Raw genomic sequence first — 16,817 nt, 5'->3', positions numbered from 1 at the left:
ACCTCTCACGGTCTCACGATTGCAACAGGCCGTCTAGCTCCTGCGTTCAAGCCAAGCGCATCGCTCCGAGTCGGAGTGCGGTGTTCACCCTTCTTGGACGCGCTCCGTCGCTTGGCGAGTCGTGGATCAAACGAAACGGAAGGGGAAACCGAGAACAAAATAAACGGGCTGCGGCAATTTGTAAAATTGCGTTATGTCGTGAAGAGTGGCGTGCGAGTGTGCCTGAAGAAAACCACTTTCGGTCATCGCACACAAAGACAAAGATCCCCCCATATAGCCTCCACAGACTGTTGGGGCAAGTGCTGGCATGGCACACGAGGGGGTGGGTGGCCAGCACCAGGCCCGGCCACCTTTGTCTCCCGAGTTGCGATGTTTGCACAGCGTACCAGGTACTCATTTGAGGCTTAGTCGACCTAGGGGATTCGGGGAAACAAACTCGGGTCGCCGGGTTGGTAGTGCAGCGTGCTAACCGCTACACCACCGCTCCTCATCGCACAGCACCCGCTGTGACACTGGCAGAGTGACTTTGAACAAAGTGTCAAAAAGTGCATCAAAGAGGGCATGGGGAGTTGGGAGTTGTGCACACTGGGATGTACGCTGATGGCGAGAAAGCGAAATGCATCGGCTTCGGTTACAGACATCGTGTTGACTCTTACGGAAGAGTGCTACGCGATCGGGCAGCAAGCAGTACTACCATGGTTGGATGATGGACCGATTTGACGATACTAAACTAAAAACTACGAACAATATTTTTAAAATTTTACCAGGTAAGGCCCACTGAGCCATATAGCTCTCTTTTTTTAGAAGCGACCTGGCCGCAAATGATAGCTCAACGAAATGGCTTATCATGTGGACATTTATAGCAGCCAAATACTCTAAACTCTAAACCGGAGAAGCGGGAGAAAAATCCATGCGACCACGGGGAGAACATGCAAACTCCAACCATACAACAGGCCTCAGGTTCGGGGTTCTAATCCACGACTTCCTGCATACTAGGCGAGGGAGTTAACATCTCGCCACAACGACACGTTTATATATTTACGTGATTTAACCCCAAAAAAACCTCCCCTACATTATGGAAGTGTGATTAATGTTAGTACTAATAAGGGTTAAGGGGATGTAGTTTTAAGCATGGTGGATAAGAGGTTAATGTTACAGTTAAAGGTAAGGGTTAAGAATTTGGTGAGTGAGTTGTTAATGTAATTTAACCAACAATTGATTGATAAGGCAATGCCCTTGTTAAACATTATTCATGGAGATGAGGCTTACAAGAACACTTAATTAGTCTCTTCATTTTAGAGAGAGAAGAAGAAGAACCCCCCCCCCCCCAACTAACAGCCCTGCGGCCAATTATCCTGCCGAGCATCCACTACACAGGGGCAGAGGGGGTGTGTGTGTGTGGGGGACTGTGCTTGCTGGAGAGCATCCATAAGCAGGCACATTGCTATAAATAGTGTTTATTTTGTAAAGCGATGAATCACGGCTCCTGAGTGCTGCCAACTTATATGCGTGCAGAATGCAATTTGTCCGGCACCACGATAATGGGGAGCCCGCTGCTGTGGCGTTGTCGTTGCACGAACGCGCGAGCCCTTGCCGGTGAAGCAGCACTGACCTCGACTCCCCCCCCCGTCTCCTCCTCCCCTCTTGAGAATGTCCCCAAAAGATGACACCGTAGAACTACTCCGGGAGTTATCTCTGCACGGGCTTCTAATCCACAGCAGAGGTGTGGCCCACATTTCTATCAAGATGTGTACAGCGTGGTTTTTTACTTCTTCCTCATTGACAGAAAAGAAGTAATTCGTTATTATTCGTCGTTATTTCGCTCGTGACAAGGCTGAGATCGCCTAACTAAACGCTTAAGAACCCGATTTTAATCGCCAGGTGACTGACATCCGGATTCGAACCCGGTCATTTCGGTGTGGCTTCGGTGCGAACCCCATGGGGGAGCCACCTGGGTAACATCTCATCCAGTTATTAAAAATCCGCTTTTAATTAATCCTGGTTAATTTTCCTTCTACGTGATTCTCCGGTGTGATTATTGCATTCATAAGCACGTTACGCCGGAGGAAAGGGAATGCCGTTCAAGTAAAGCAGCGAGAGTGCAAATCTGTCTGAAAATCCAGCACCCCCCCGAGTGTTTTTTTTTTGTGGTGATAGTGGCGGTGGTGCTGGTGCTGGCTTGCTCGTACACCAGGGAAATGAAATGATGAAGAAATGAGCCATAATGGCGTGCATTATTATTATTATGGGTCAATGTGGTATAAGTGACTCAAAAAAGTCGACTTGCAGAAATGTTTTCTCATTTTCATTTAAATTATTTCGTGGCTGGCTGTCGAACAAGGGAAGTGCAGAGTGCGGAGCCAAGGCGCAGGCAGTGGCGTGGATTGGAAGCATGATGACTGAGGGGGGGGGGGGTGAAGGGGAGGGCGGATTTGTGAATAATGTACGGTTTGTGTGACCGGCCGATGATGACGAATGCCTGACGCGATGGATGTTTAACGAATCGGCATTCGGGTCGCATGACCATGAAATTGCACGTCTGTTTATTTAGCAATAATTTATTCAAATTCCTTTGTTTGCTTTACCATTGTTTTTTTTACATCTATATATATATAATTTGTTGCTGTAAATGCTGCTCACCATGATTTCTAAAGCGTATTTTTGTGCACTTAAATGTATTACATTCTCGCCAATATAGATAGCTCCTCTATCCGCACACATCGCGTTGATATATAGGTATATACGATATGTCATTGAAGTGGGCAGCCAAGAAATGGAATTTATCTTGAGGGGAACGTCCGTCGGGCGGAGATGGAGCGATGCTATCGGCTCGTCGTGCCGTCGCTGTGTCGATCATTACATCGCAACGCTGTGAGAATTTTTTACCACTTGATCGGAGGGGGGGGGGGGGGCGGGGAAGAGCCTTCATCCAGCAGCGGATTGATCATGGCCGATTAAAATAATACATCACGTCTTTTTTTTTGTACACCCATTATATTTGTGACGTTATTTTTTTCAAACATCTAAAAAAATTGCAGACACGGATCAATTTGCATGCACGCGCGCGCACACACAGGCCACAATGGTGCAGGGTAGGCTTGTTGTTAAATAGGAACTAAACAGCCAGCCGCAGACATTCGTTATTCTTCCAAGGCAGCGGCAAAAAAACCACATCTCGCTTGACCTTGACCTTGACCTTGGAAATGAGCTGCATACAAATGGAATGCGTTTGGAACTTTCCTTTTGCCCGAATTTGTTTTCCCCCCCCCCCTCCCTGTCTTCTCCTACGTGACCAATGATTCGTATAAATGTGGAGGAAGGGTTTAAGCCAGCAGCAGCAGCAGCAGCTATGTTGCTTTAGCGCTTTGATTACGCAGCTTGACTTGAAGCGGGATGAAGCGCAGGCGTGCCTGCAAATCGCATACGGCAGGTTGAAAACATTGCCGGTTTATCGATCTCAATTAAATGATTCATCTATGTCCGATGGACAAGCCCTGGTCCCCTCCCGCTTCAGCCCTCCTCCACCCACCCCTCACTCCCCCCAGGGGTCTTGAGTCGGGTTCTCTACAGCTGATCGTTAATACCACCCACACAGAGGGTCTGAGGTCAGAACGTTGAGCTGGCATCCCTGAGGGGGGGGGAGGGCCTGGGTTGGAATCCAAGCGGCCGCCTCCGATTAAACCCGGGGTGTTCGAGCGTGCCGAGTCGTTGGACTCGGCCTAGTCACGATTGACTACACAAGCTAAATTTCGATTTAAAGCTTTCGTGACTGCAGGGATTCATCTTCTTTCTTAATTTGGAGCTTTCGTGACTGCAGGAATTACTCTTTGGTTATTTCGGTAAAGTCACGTATAAAGATAAAATAATAAATTAAATACAAGCATACGTATACTAGTATTTAATTCATTATTTTATCTTTATACGTGACTTTACCGAAAGAACCAAAGAGTAATTCATCTTCTTGGTTCTTTCGGCAAAGTCACGTAGAATGGAAATAATAAAATAATAAAAATAAAACATAATAAAATAATTCTCACGACGTTTCGGCCACAACGCAAGCAGCCGTCCTCAGGTGAAGACCAGGTCTGTCGGGGAGACGCTGTGTTGTGGCCGAAACGTCGTGAGAATTATTTTATTATGTTTAATTTTTTTTATTTTATTATTTCCATTCTACGTGACTTTACCGAAAGAACCAAGAAGATACACAAGAAGCGTCCAACGTTGCTCTGCACTGAAGTCGCCTACATTCCAGAATTCAAATGTCGGCTTCATTGTCGTGTGGCAAATGTCACTCTCGCACGCCGAGTGGGCGGGAGGAGCTGTCCTCTACTGTGTTGTGCAGCGGAGTTGCCGTGAAGGATTCTCAGCGGTAGCTCTGGGATATCCACTTTGGTGGGCCCCGTTGCAAGGCTCTGTGAGAAATTCGAAAGGACGCTTTGTCTCGTGTTATGGCCGCCGCCGATGGCACAATCAAATTTGGGTAAAATTAGTTTTTATTTTATAATTTATCATCCGTCACATTTTAACGGTTGGGCAAAAAACAATCCAGGGCCGCACATTACCTGCGAGGGCCTTTTTCAGAGGTCACGTGCCAGGTAACCCACCACCACTTCATGTAGGCCGAGAATTACACTTTTTATGATCTCCATAATACAGTTTTTTTTGTGTTTGGTCGCGTAAATATATGAATGTGTTGATAAACCTACCACCACCTGACACAGCCAATTAGTAAGGTTTGTCACGTAAACAGAACATCCCAATTCGTCAGTAGTACACCACACCGGTGTGTTGGAGAGCCAATCCACAACATTTACAATCTGGCTTTGCTCTCCAACACACCGGTGTACTGTACTAGTCACGAATTGGCCACGTTCGGTTTACGTGACAAACATTAATAATTGGCAGTGTCGGATGGTGGCGGTTTTATCGATACATTTATATATTTACGCGATCTAGCCCCAAAAAAACCAACCTGTATTATGGATGATATTGGTCATGAAAGCCGACGTGTTTTATGATGTTGGTTTTTTTTCCCCACCCTCCCCCCCCACTGTGGGAAACCCAGAAGGCTGGGGGGGGGGGGGGCTTGAAGTCAATAATAAGAGCTTGAGCGGAAACTGGGTCACCGATCGACACGCGTCGTTATTGATGAGTAGATTTGGCACGGCGCGGCGGTTTTTCTTTTTTGGGGGCAATCGCTCCGCCCTGGTCTTGGGCGAGGGAGAGGAGGCACCCCCCCCGAGTCTATTAGGGAAACCTGGGAGAAGGACCCAGACTGCAGAAGGTCAGCCGTCTGGCCAGAGAGGAGCCGCTGATTGGTATGTCTATTTAAATTACGCCTCGGAAAGACGTGACTATTTTGTGTAATCACCTGGTGCCAAGTGGAGAGAGTGTGTCGTCTGTGTGTGCGCGTGCTTTGGGCGGGGGGGGGGCAGGGGGGAGTGGCGGTGCAGCAGTGTGCGATACGAAACCTGGAGACCCAGAGTTCAGTTTCCCCGCTCACGGCCAATACCAGGGTGAAGATTATCTGAAGCAGAACTGGGACTCTGCTAGGTCAACTTGACCTCCAATTAGTACCTGGTACTGTGTGTAAACATTGCCGTGGGGGAGGCAAAGGCGGCCGGGCGTGGTGCTTGTTGACACCCACCCCCTCGCGTGCCATGCTGGCCCTGCATAGGTGTTAGATCTTTGTCTTTTTGGGGGAGCGGTGGTGCCGCGGTTAGCGTACTGCGCTCCCGACTTTGTTGTAACCTGGTGTCAATATCTGACCATGGATAACCTCTGTGGCGAGTGATACTAAATCGGTCCTGGGTCTCCTATATGTCGACTCGGCCCTCACTAAGCATCTGGTGCGGGTTGTGGACATCATCACCGCCACGTGGTGGCGGCCACACCACCTCCTTGGGCGACATGCCGGCCTTAATAGGTGTTAGCTAGCAGCCCGAACACGGAACGTTCATCCATTGCATGGATGAATAGCACTTGTCTCAATGGTCTATAAGGATATATGGAAGATCTTTGTCTCTGTGCCTGTATTAGAGAGCTTATCCCGATGGTAACCTTTGTCATTATTCTTGGGCAATACAAACCGCCATACTCCTACTGGGTGTCAGGGCTTTGAGTTGACGTGCTGCTGTGGTGTGTGATGGTTACCACGCCGGACTTGAGAGGTCACTGGTTCTCGATCTCGTTGCGTGACCGTGCCGCAGGTTACACGTATCACGGTTGGCTACCTGCGGTGCGAAAGAAGTTCTACATACGTACAAGTTTCTTGAATTCCCAAACCTCTGTCCACCCAGCAGGTTAAATGTGTACACCACAGTGGACCAGCGAGTTATGTGTGTGACGTGTGGGCTCCCACTTCTTCTAAGACAGGAGCACTATGGTGGTTAGATGTTAACTACCTTGCCTGGTATACAGGAGGTCGTGGGATCGATCCCGACCCCGACGCCTGTATATTTGGAGTTTGCATGTTCTCCCTGTGATCGTGTAGCTTTTTCTCCAGGTCTTCCGGTTTTTCCCTGTACGTTTAGAGTATTTGGCTGCTATATAAATTTCCACACGATAAGCCACTTTGTTGAGCTATCATTTTGTGGCCAGGTCGCTTCTGAAAAAGAGCTATACAGCTCCAGTGGGCCATACTTGGAAAAAAATAGTTGAGTTTAATAGTTTAAGACGTCTGACCAGCATGAAAGAGTAAGCCAAAGCACCGTGTAGAGGGAGCTCTAGAGGAGGCCATTCTGCCATCAGCGGCATGAGAAAGCAGTTGCAGGGCTGCACCTTTTTTCTGTTGCACCTTGCACAATAACTCCTCCGCATTGCTGCAGGAGCGAGCGAGCGAGCGATCGTACGCTGCGATGTTGTCGCTGGGCCAGGCGCAGGCGTGTTCCTTTTCAGAGCGTGCTCGAAGCCAGCTGGCGCGAGGATGCACGCGCGGCGACGGGGAGCGTAGCCACCTCGAATTAAACGCTTGCTTAATCATCGCGTCGTGAAAACTCATCAGCGTGTACTGCCGCTCGCGAAAATGTGTTTTCGGACACTTTTTTATTTTTCCCCGTCGGGCCGCTCGCCAACAACCTGAGGGTTGCGCTGCCCTGCGAGAGATTCCCGACGGGTTCTCCATCTCGTTCCAGATGCGGCGCAATCGGGATACAAAATTGGGGGGGGGAGAGGTGGAGTGGGGGGCGGCGTGGGGTGAGGGGGCGGTGGGGGGGGCAATGGCACAACATACAAATTTGAATGATCTCCAACTCGCAGCATGGCCCAATCGATGCTCTCCTTGTTTTTAGTTTTTATTTTAAACGCAGTTGCTGAGCAAATGCCCCCCCCTCCCCGCCACCGCCGCAATGGTGCAAAACGTCAAGCGGCCAACAACATGCAGCGCTATCGAGGTTTCAATTGACAAAGGGTGGAACTCGTTTCTTGAATTGAGAGAGGTTTTTTTTCATCGTAAGAGGTTGGTGAAGGAGGGAGGGGAAGGAGACGATGATGGGAGGAGAGAAATTCCAAAGTATGGACGGAAGAGGCAGAAAGGGACGCGTTGTGAGCTGCAGTGTGGCGCGTGAACACCGTGCTGTGTGTTTACAAACGTCTTAAACGAGCACACGAGTTAACTGTGAGTTGTACAGGACATACGATTCCTCTACGAACGTGGTCATTAAAAACAAAAGAGAACAAGAAGCACGGAGAGAGATGCATGCCTGGAATTACACCGAGGGACCGAATGAGGAACGCAAGGATCGGAGAATGTACCACCCAGCTTAATGACGTAATTCAAATTGTAAAGGAAAGTAAAGTGGCCTAGGGCAGGGGGTGTCGCTTAGAAGGGACAATCGCCAACGGTCAGGACTCGCGATGGAGTAACGGTCAAGGATTGGAATGTGTCTGGGAGGGCGTCTGCAGAAAAGCAGAGGTGGAGCGAGGACATGGGCTCGTGGGCAGGTGCCGGGTGGATTATTACATCAGGGGAATCGCGGGAGATGGCGGCGGCTTGGGGAGGCCTTCATCCAGCAGTGGATTGACAATGGTTGCTGACAGTGATAATGACTACAGTAACCCGCGTTCTATAAATGGAAACGGGAATAAACAAAGCACAACAACAGTCTTCCAGGTGATTCGTAAAATAAAGGTTGACTACTTAAGCAACAGCAATTGACATATGGATAGACTGGCTCCTCCTACCACGGAAATTTGGAATTTCCTCCACTTGCTCTAATTCCCATTAAATAAATACATATGTGCAGTCTGCTTTACAGTGGATGTTAAAAAGGTCACAATGCAATTCGCACGAGTGGGCCATTGTGTGGTCCAGAAATTGCCTATTTTACAGATTTGCCCCAGCAAATGACGTCACATTCATCACCGCCTTCTGCGAAAACTTGGCAGAACCCTCCTGGATAAACAAGCGTAATAATAACAACAACAATTAAGTCAAATCCAATATATGGCGCGCACAGAAATTGTGCAGCGAGTCGTGAAACCCAAGCCGGGCTCGAGGCCAATCGGTTGGAGAGGGATGCTGCCTCCACGCTCATCATCATAGTAGGGGAGAGGCTTTCACTGGGAACGTGAAGAACCCAGACTCGGCCCAGGAGGACACAAAGAGCGCATTGTAGACGCATCTCCCTGTGCCGTGTTTGTCGTGGGCTGCCCGGCACTCGCTTGAAACTTTCATTCGTGGTAGAAAAAAAATGTATTTGCTTTCGGGATCGCATTCCGGACCGCTCTTCAAGATTCTTAGTGCAATGACATTAATGCATTGCAATCAAACTGACGGGACAAAGGGAGTTGATTAAGGGCAGTGGTTTGCGCGCTTTTGGAAACCAGAACGTAATGAGGAAGAGCAACGTGATTTTAAACAAGCCGGACTCCGCTAATGAGACGCTGTACATCAAAACTATTGCCAGTGTTGAATTGACGCTTCTGAAATTGCGCGCGCTTTCACAGCATTCCTTGCGGCCGATGGAGTCTCCGAATAAACATTTACATTTGTTTTAATGTGGAGGAACGGGCATGTAAAGGAAGTCGTGTTTTCTGCTTATTTATTTTGCCTGAAGAAGGGTGTTGATGATGAACGCTGATCAACAAAATGGAACAAAAACTATAACATAAAGATTATTCAAAAGAAGCTGCGAAAGGAGATGCATGCTGCAAGCGACACTGAGACGGAAAGAGGAAAACAATGCTGAGAGACCAAAATGAAAATAAGAGAGTTTGACTGCTTGGAGAAGTAAGTGGGCTTGAGGTAGAACACACCCGCCATCATTTGATGATGATCGCTGGTCGAAATTCGTGGCAGTGCCAGCCGGATCGGAGAACACACACGGGAGGGGAAGGTCCACCATGGAGATGGAGCGATGAGATTGGCTTCTGCGCAGGAGCGCAACGGAGCTCTGCATCCTGAGACTGCGAGAAACGACAGTGTGGGGCAGGTGGAGGGGGGGGTTGGGTTCATCCAGCAGTGGGTAGATCACGAGTGGTGAAAATTGCACGGTGCTCTGTGTCGGTGGGATTCCATGACAAGGTGATGATGACCATTATCCTCCATCGCCGGTTCACGGTCCGTGCACGAAATGGGCTCGTATGGGGCACCATCGATCCGCGCTTATGTTTTATCTTTTTTTTTAAGCACCCATCGTAAAAAAATATATATATGGGAACCGATGTCCTTGTTGGTGGCAGCCTGGTCGATAGAGTCAAGATGGTTGGGATTATTTTTCTTCGTTAATATAAAACATTTAAGCAAGAAGCACGTACCACTTGTAACCCCCTTTCCGCGCGTGTTATCAGACTCGTTCGTCTTGTTTGTGGTGCCAGTTAATTTAAATTAACGGTGGCGAGATGTGAATTACCTCGCCTGGTATACAGGAGGTCGTGGGTTCAATCCCGACCCTGTTGCCAAAAATTTGGAGTTTGCATGCTCTCCAGGCTGTCATGTGGATTTTTCTCCAGGTCCTCCGATTTTTTTTCCTCCCACATTTAGAATCGACGTGCGTTCAGAGTATTTGGCTGCTGTACAAATGTCCGCGGCGGAAGAAGCCACTTCGTTGGGCTATCATTTGAGGCCAAGTTGCATCTCGAAAAGAGTGATGTAGCTCTCAAGGGGGACCTTACCTGCTCAAAAAATAGCAGTGGTAAGCTAAAATATGCACAATGCAACAAAATGAAAACAATGTATATACATTTTCATTGCTAGCGCAGCGGTATGCACAGGGGAGCGTTGGGCGCAGTGGGGAGTGACATGCTGTGCCAGGAACTTTGCAGCCCGAGTTCAATCCCCCAGCAACTGCTGATGTCGGTGACGAGTGGTTTCTACCGGTCCTGCAAACCTCTCCACCCCTCCCGCCATCCCCTCGCCAAACCTCTTACAAACCAGCGTGGTGAGGTATGGTTAAACAACACTCGTGCCTGAAACTACGTATGGCCTTCAACCAGCAGTGGATTGAAAATGCGTTTGTACACGGCACAACCCAATGGCTTTGAGCGAAAAGTAGTCTGATTTTAAATTCGTGCTTTAAAATATATGCCGTTTAAAGTGTTTGTTTTTTTTCCCTTCAATTATTATTGCAGTGTCTGGGTGCGTTGGAGGCAAGGATTGATGGATCGGACACGGCAGTCAATTATAATTGCAAATGCAGCAACATTGTGTGCTGAAATTGTAATTGCATTGTGGGCACAATTCATTACGAACGACACAATTATAATCCTCGTCAACCCCGGGTCTACGATGGAAGTCTCTCGTAGATATGTGCCACTCTCACAAAGCCCCCTGGGCTTGCCTGAGGTGGCTAGGAGATGGGCAGTAAAGCAAGTGGGTTCGTGGAACTTACTGTATAGACCTTGTTTTTTAGTGTTATCTCCTTGGAGGTGTTTTTTTATGGATCCCTCCAATTTTCTTCTCTGTATACGGTCAAACATCCCAATGCCCTTAAGCCCTTGTGAGAAACTCGTGAGAGCTTGGCGAGGGCTTTCCCCAGGCTAAATGGGCATTGGTTTATTTTAATTTGTTTATTTTAATTTTCACGGCAATGTGAGGCTTCTCTTTCTGAATTGTGAAGGGGAAAAACCCCCAGAGAACGATTTCCTTTCACTTTTTTTTCACACCTCTGGTTTTGTCGTTCAAATGTGAGACTATAAATAGGTAAAGGTAAGCGAGCAAAGGTGCAGCCCTGCAATGTCTTGCTCGTGCCGCAGCTGGTAGAAGGGCCTCCACTAGAGCGAGGGTCCTAGAAGAGCCTCTCTCTGGGGCATTTGGCCTGCTCTCATCTCCCACAAATGCCCAGGCGTCTAGGAAGAGTGTCGGGAGGAACCACACTTCTTTACCCAACCGCACCGTTACCTGCCAATTGAATAACTGAAGCGTGTACTCATTTATACTGCTGGGGTGGACAGAGGTGAGGGGTGGTGGCCGGGATTTGGGGGGGAGAGGTTTAAGAAACCTGCACCATTGTTTCAAACTCTCGTCTATTTATTCCAATAGCGTTGCCCATCCCGCGGGCTGCTTGCCGATTTTTGGGCCCATTTGGGCCTGCGTTTGGTGAATCATGATATAAAATGAATAAAATCTGGCAAGTCCAGTGTGCGAACCATTGCACCACAGCGGCATCCACGTGGAGGCTAATGCGGTGGGGGTTGGGGGGAGGTAATATCTCCGTGGCCCGCTCGCTTGTCCTGCCGATGGGTCCTCGTGCCAGATTTACCCGCCGCACACCGCCAGCTGGGCAGATTCCACGGTCCGTCTTGTTGCTCCTCCGATAAGCGTTTCACACTGCGGCGATGATGAATAAAATGCCAGCATCCTGAAGGAAGCGGCCATCCATTTTGCTCCGTTCCTCCTGCTGCTCACGTAACCAGAGGCTACCCGCGGACTTAATTGCGTCGTGTCGAGAATCCGTTATTATTTTTCCGTCGATAAAGAGAGACGCTTCGACCGTGTAGCGAAATTGCTGCCCTAACTTCGAGTAACGTGAATTTTCTTTTTTGCTTTGCTTTTAAGTTACAGCTGCCGCCCCCCCCCGCCCCCCAAAGGTTTATACGCTTTGCGTGACTGCCTCTGCACCGTGTTTGGCTTACGCGGGAGAATGCTACTTGATAAGGAGACTGTGGTGGGGGCGTGGGATGGGAGGGGGGCGGGGTGGTGACCGGAGAAACGATGTGTTTTAGTGAATTCCAGCACACGAAGCGACGGAGCGTGGAAAAAATGTAATTCGCGGACGTGAAAGGATTTTCTTCATCGTGTCGTGGCGAGCCCCATCAATGCATCCGTCGCTATTTCCACAAGTTTTTCCAGTACTGTACTGTCATCAACTTTTAAACACGTGCACATTAGTAACGCGTGCATTATACATGGCACACGGTTCCTCCTAAGACGTACGGTTTAGAGGCGCTGTCGTGTTCAATAAAAAAAAATAGGACTAAAACTGAAAAGTGTGCATGGAAGCGCATGGAGAGATGCACGCTTGGAATGACAATGGGCGACAAAGGGCAGCGCAAGCATAACAGAATACAAGCATGTTAATGACGTCATTCAAACTAAAGGAAATCATTTGGTCTTCTTGGTTCTTTCGGTAAAGTCACGTAGAAGGGAAGTAATAAAATAATAAAAATAAAACATAATAAAATAATTCTCACGACGTTTCGGCCATTCAGACGCTGTCTCCCTGACAGACCTGTTCTTCACCTGAGGACGGCTGCTTGCGTTGTGGCCGAAACGTAGTGAGAATTATTTTATTATGTTTTATTTTTATTATTTTATTACTTCCCTTCTACGTGACTTTACTGAAAGAACCAAGAAGATGAATCCCTGCAGTCATGAAAGCTTTAAATCGAAAAATGAAATCAATTGGCTTGAGGGCAGGATGCGTCGCTTAGAAGGGATGATCACCAACGGTCAAGACTAGCAATGGAGTGTCAGCCAAGGAGGTGGACCTTGCCTGGGAGACTGTCCACCTAGAGAGATGGAGCGATTACATCGCGGGAATAGTGGGAGATGGCGGCTTGGGGAGGCCTTCATCCAGCAGTGGATTGACCGTGGCTGATGATGGTCAACAATGACCACAGAAACCCGAGGTTAAACAAATGGCATCGGAACTCGAGCAAAGCGCAAGAACGGTCTGCCAGGCGTTGGAAAACTATCCATTTTTGACAACTCCAGCAACAGAAATTGCCCTATGGATAGACACGGCTAGAAGGGATGATGCCCAATGGTCACAAATAATCGATGGAGCATCGGCTAGGGAATGGGGGGAGCGCGTATGAGCGTACGCATGTCCACCAAGGAGATGTTTGTGACGGAAATCCGCTCGTCTGCGGTTGGCCGCTGGGCTGTTGCGTTTCAGGGTCGCGTGAGATGGCAACTGCTTGGGGGGAGGTCTTCATCTCGCATTCGATTGATTGATCGTGGCTGATGATGAGGACGATGACTTATTAAGTCGAATGTTTTATTTTTAAGGATTTCTGTCCGCCCCGGGTTGAGTTTTTCTTCTCGAGTATCCATGCGTTTTTCTTGTCAACGATAACCACCGACCCTTCAACCAAGACCTCTGCGATGTCTCCTCGTGAGCGACCCCAAAGTCCCGTTGGAAAACGGAGTGTAAAAATTGCGGGCGTCCAGAATAAACGCCTTATTTGAGACCCATACTTTTGCACCTCCTGGCTTAGGCATTGCTCGAAGACACTGATGGAACCATCAACTGCATTAGAACATCAACAGGCCGATGCACACAGCTCCTTTTGTAGATGGAGAATTGAAGACACAAACCACAGTCGTGCGATTTGTAGCCATGAAATCCAAACTGCGAACCGTATAGTGAACCAATGTTGTCTGTGCTCTTACAACGGAGGAGGAAGGGCAACACTGCACGGACACTCTCATGACGCCCTCTCGTCCATGGCCAGCAGACCTCGACATTGGTATTCAGCTCCAGAACACATTGCCGTCGTACGGGGGAACAGAACGGACTGCTCTTGACAAACGGGGTTCTCAGATGTGAGAACACGCTTGATAGGTTTAATCACTTTTTGTCCTTGTGTCCATTAGACTGACGTGTAATTCATAGTCGAGTCGTGACATGTCCCACCAGAAGTCGCTGGCCTTGGAAATTGCCTTTTAATTGAACTGACCAGCGGAGGATGCAGCGTTTGCCCGTGACAGCTGTTTATCGACTCGCGTGCCTGTGTGCGCCTGTTTCCACGCTCAAGTGAGCCCCGGGTGGCATTCATCTCCGTCGATAGCCTCTGGGTCAATGTGTGAAATTCCACATTCCTATGGCGGTGATTCGAAGTAGTGAATCCAAACCATTTTATGGTATGGCGCCCCCACACTAACCCATACCCCCCCCCCACCCCCAATCAAGACCACTGGTCCCCAGACTCCCTCCTCAATGCCCGTGCACCCCCAGAGGACCCCAAGGTCGCGTGTCCACGCGCGGTGTTCGCAAGGCGTTTGTTTCACGTTGCGTAATCGGTGTGTTGGCGTGTTGTGTCGTCGCGCGTTCACATTTTATCCTGCACGGTGTCCACGCCGCAGCCCGTGTGCCGCCTCCAACCGTCCCGCGGGTTGAGAAACCGCTGCGTTGTGGAGAGAACGTGCAAGGTTAAAGGGCACACTTCGGACTGTGATGAAGGGTCGAGTGGACTTGGGCAGGACGTGTCGCTCAAAGGGATGATGACCAATGATCAAGGACAATGATGGAGTGGCAGCCCAAGGAATGGAACGCATCCGAGTGGACGTCCACTGGGGACGTGGAGCGATGACGTCGGCTCGTGTACAGGTGGCAAGTGCATGGCAGGGTCGTGAGAGACGGTGAAGGCCTTCATCCAGGAGGAGATTGTCCATGGCTAGTGCTGTCTCCTGCACATGTGTGAACAAGAGATTCATAGCTCATCGTATTCCTCCAGTATAAATAGATTTTGATGATGGTAGCGGAGGCCAGTCTGGTCGTTAAAGAAAACGATTGATTTCCCACCAAGTAGAACTAATATTATAATAGCCTTGGAGGGAGGTTTGACACGAGCCGAGGCTTTCCTTCGCCCGCGCATTCGATGGTTTAAAAAAACACGCTGCGGGTGTGCTCGTAAAAGTCTATACTGTATTAAGTGAACGCAATCACCATTGAATACTACGTCACTAATTTGAGTGCACGGATACATACGGTGTCCCAACAACGATGTGTTGCTCAACTATTAGCGTAAGCATTTGCATAAGTCGGTGGTTAAAAAACGAAAAAGAAAACTCGTTCCCATTCCAACGCTTACCAATCATGCAGTTATACCACGTGCCATTCACGTGCACGTTATGAAAATAACCGATTTTTATTAAGACCTGCTTTTTGTGTTTAGTTTGTCGTTGGCTACGTACGGTGCGAATGAAGTTCAACACACACACACACACAGATTATTTCCATTATTTGGCTACTATGAATTTCCACGTAATGAGCCACTTCGTTGCGCGAACATTTGTGGCCAGGTCGCTTCTGAAATAGAAGATAATAGCTCAGTGGGCTCTACCTGGTGAAGCAAAAATAGTTTAATTGATGTTATTTGTTTAGCGATCTGCATACATTGCTGTTGTTTTTATATTGTTGTAACATTCTCACCCCACTCTCGACATCTGTGGGAAAAGAGCTTGAAAGCTCATCGGATTCCTCTAGTACAAATAAACATTCTGATTCCGACGTATACCGTGGGCAAACTCTCGCGTGGTGTGCGAGTTGATCCTGTCGGCTCCGCCGCTGCGGGCGGGCGCCCGCTCACGTGTATCGGTCGTGACGGCCTCCTGCCAGCCGTCGTCATCTCTGGCGCTTGTGCGATTTGTAACGATCCATCTGACGCCTGCGTGAGCCGACTCTGTGGCTCCGTCTCCATGGTGGATGCCCCCTTGGGAATGTTTTCCTCTTTGGCTGTCACTCCGTCCTTGAGTCTCCATCATCTCGAGATGTTTTACCCGAGCCCGCTTAATTTCCTTCACCGTCAACATGATGTTTCCTAATTTGCATTTGTTCCCGCACGTAGCGAGGCACGGTGGGAGTGTGGGGGGGGTGTGTCGCCTTTTGTGTAGTTGTGCGTGCCGAATTTACGAAGGGTAAGCGGCCGGCCACTGCAGCTTTCGCTTCACGTGGCGCGCACGCCCCGTCGTCTGCATGCAGCCAGCCTCGGCTCGCACGTGAACGCGGGCAGCAGCTCGTTTTAAAAATATAAGACGGGAGAGAGAGAGAGAAAACATATATACACCACCCATCCACTCCGGTGCCTTTTTAATTTCTGCTTTTCCCCTGCACTCGCTCTCGCGCCGCTGTATGCTGAGATCGAAGATTTATTTTTCATTCACTCCGCAACCCCCCCACCCCATCTCCCCTCCCCCCCCGATGTGCAGCTGAACATAATCTCACGTAACGCAGTCGCCAGTCATCACACTGCAAAAAAAAAATCTCTCTATTTTATTTTTAAATTATTTACGTAGAATATTATTTATTTTTTATCCGCCCCCCCCCGCCCAACCGTTGCAGGGAGTGCGCGGCACTTCTCTTTAAATCAGCTGCCCTACAGCTCGCAGCTGTCGACGTGCCTGCCGTCATGTGACTGCCGCCCCCCCCCCCCCCTTTTAATAAAATGTCACCTTTTTTTTCCGTCTGTGTAGCCACAGCACCCGCACGACGTCGTGGTTGGACCCCAGACGAGTGCAGAAGCAGAAGCCGCTGGAGCTGTGCAATGACGATGGTGAGATGCGTAAATTCCTCCTCCTCCTCTGCCGCCGCCGCCGATAGGGGCTGTGATTCGGACACAATCGCTGAGATTGCGGCTAGCCGTGCAACGTTGTT

General features: G+C 49.1%; 1 protein-coding gene across 4 annotated transcripts in view; it reads left to right on the top strand.

The window, feature by feature from the left end:
* Positions 1-16,817, top strand: part of LOC144945612 (membrane-associated guanylate kinase, WW and PDZ domain-containing protein 2-like) — a 127,810-nt gene that overhangs the window by 73,277 nt on the left and 37,716 nt on the right. For all 4 annotated transcript variants that reach the window (XM_078874135.1, XM_078874137.1, XM_078874136.1 and 1 more), the window contains one exon: positions 16,637-16,716. In XM_078874135.1, coding sequence (XP_078730261.1) covers positions 16,637-16,716 — 80 coding nt within the window. The remainder of the gene's footprint in view (positions 1-16,636; positions 16,717-16,817) is intronic.

Source organism: Lampetra fluviatilis, chromosome 38 (assembly GCF_964198595.1).
Source record: "Lampetra fluviatilis chromosome 38, kcLamFluv1.1, whole genome shotgun sequence".
Classification (NCBI taxonomy): domain Eukaryota; kingdom Metazoa; phylum Chordata; class Hyperoartia; order Petromyzontiformes; family Petromyzontidae; genus Lampetra; species Lampetra fluviatilis.
Note: the sequence above shows the minus strand (reverse complement) of the source record. Positions and strands in the feature narration are given on the sequence as shown.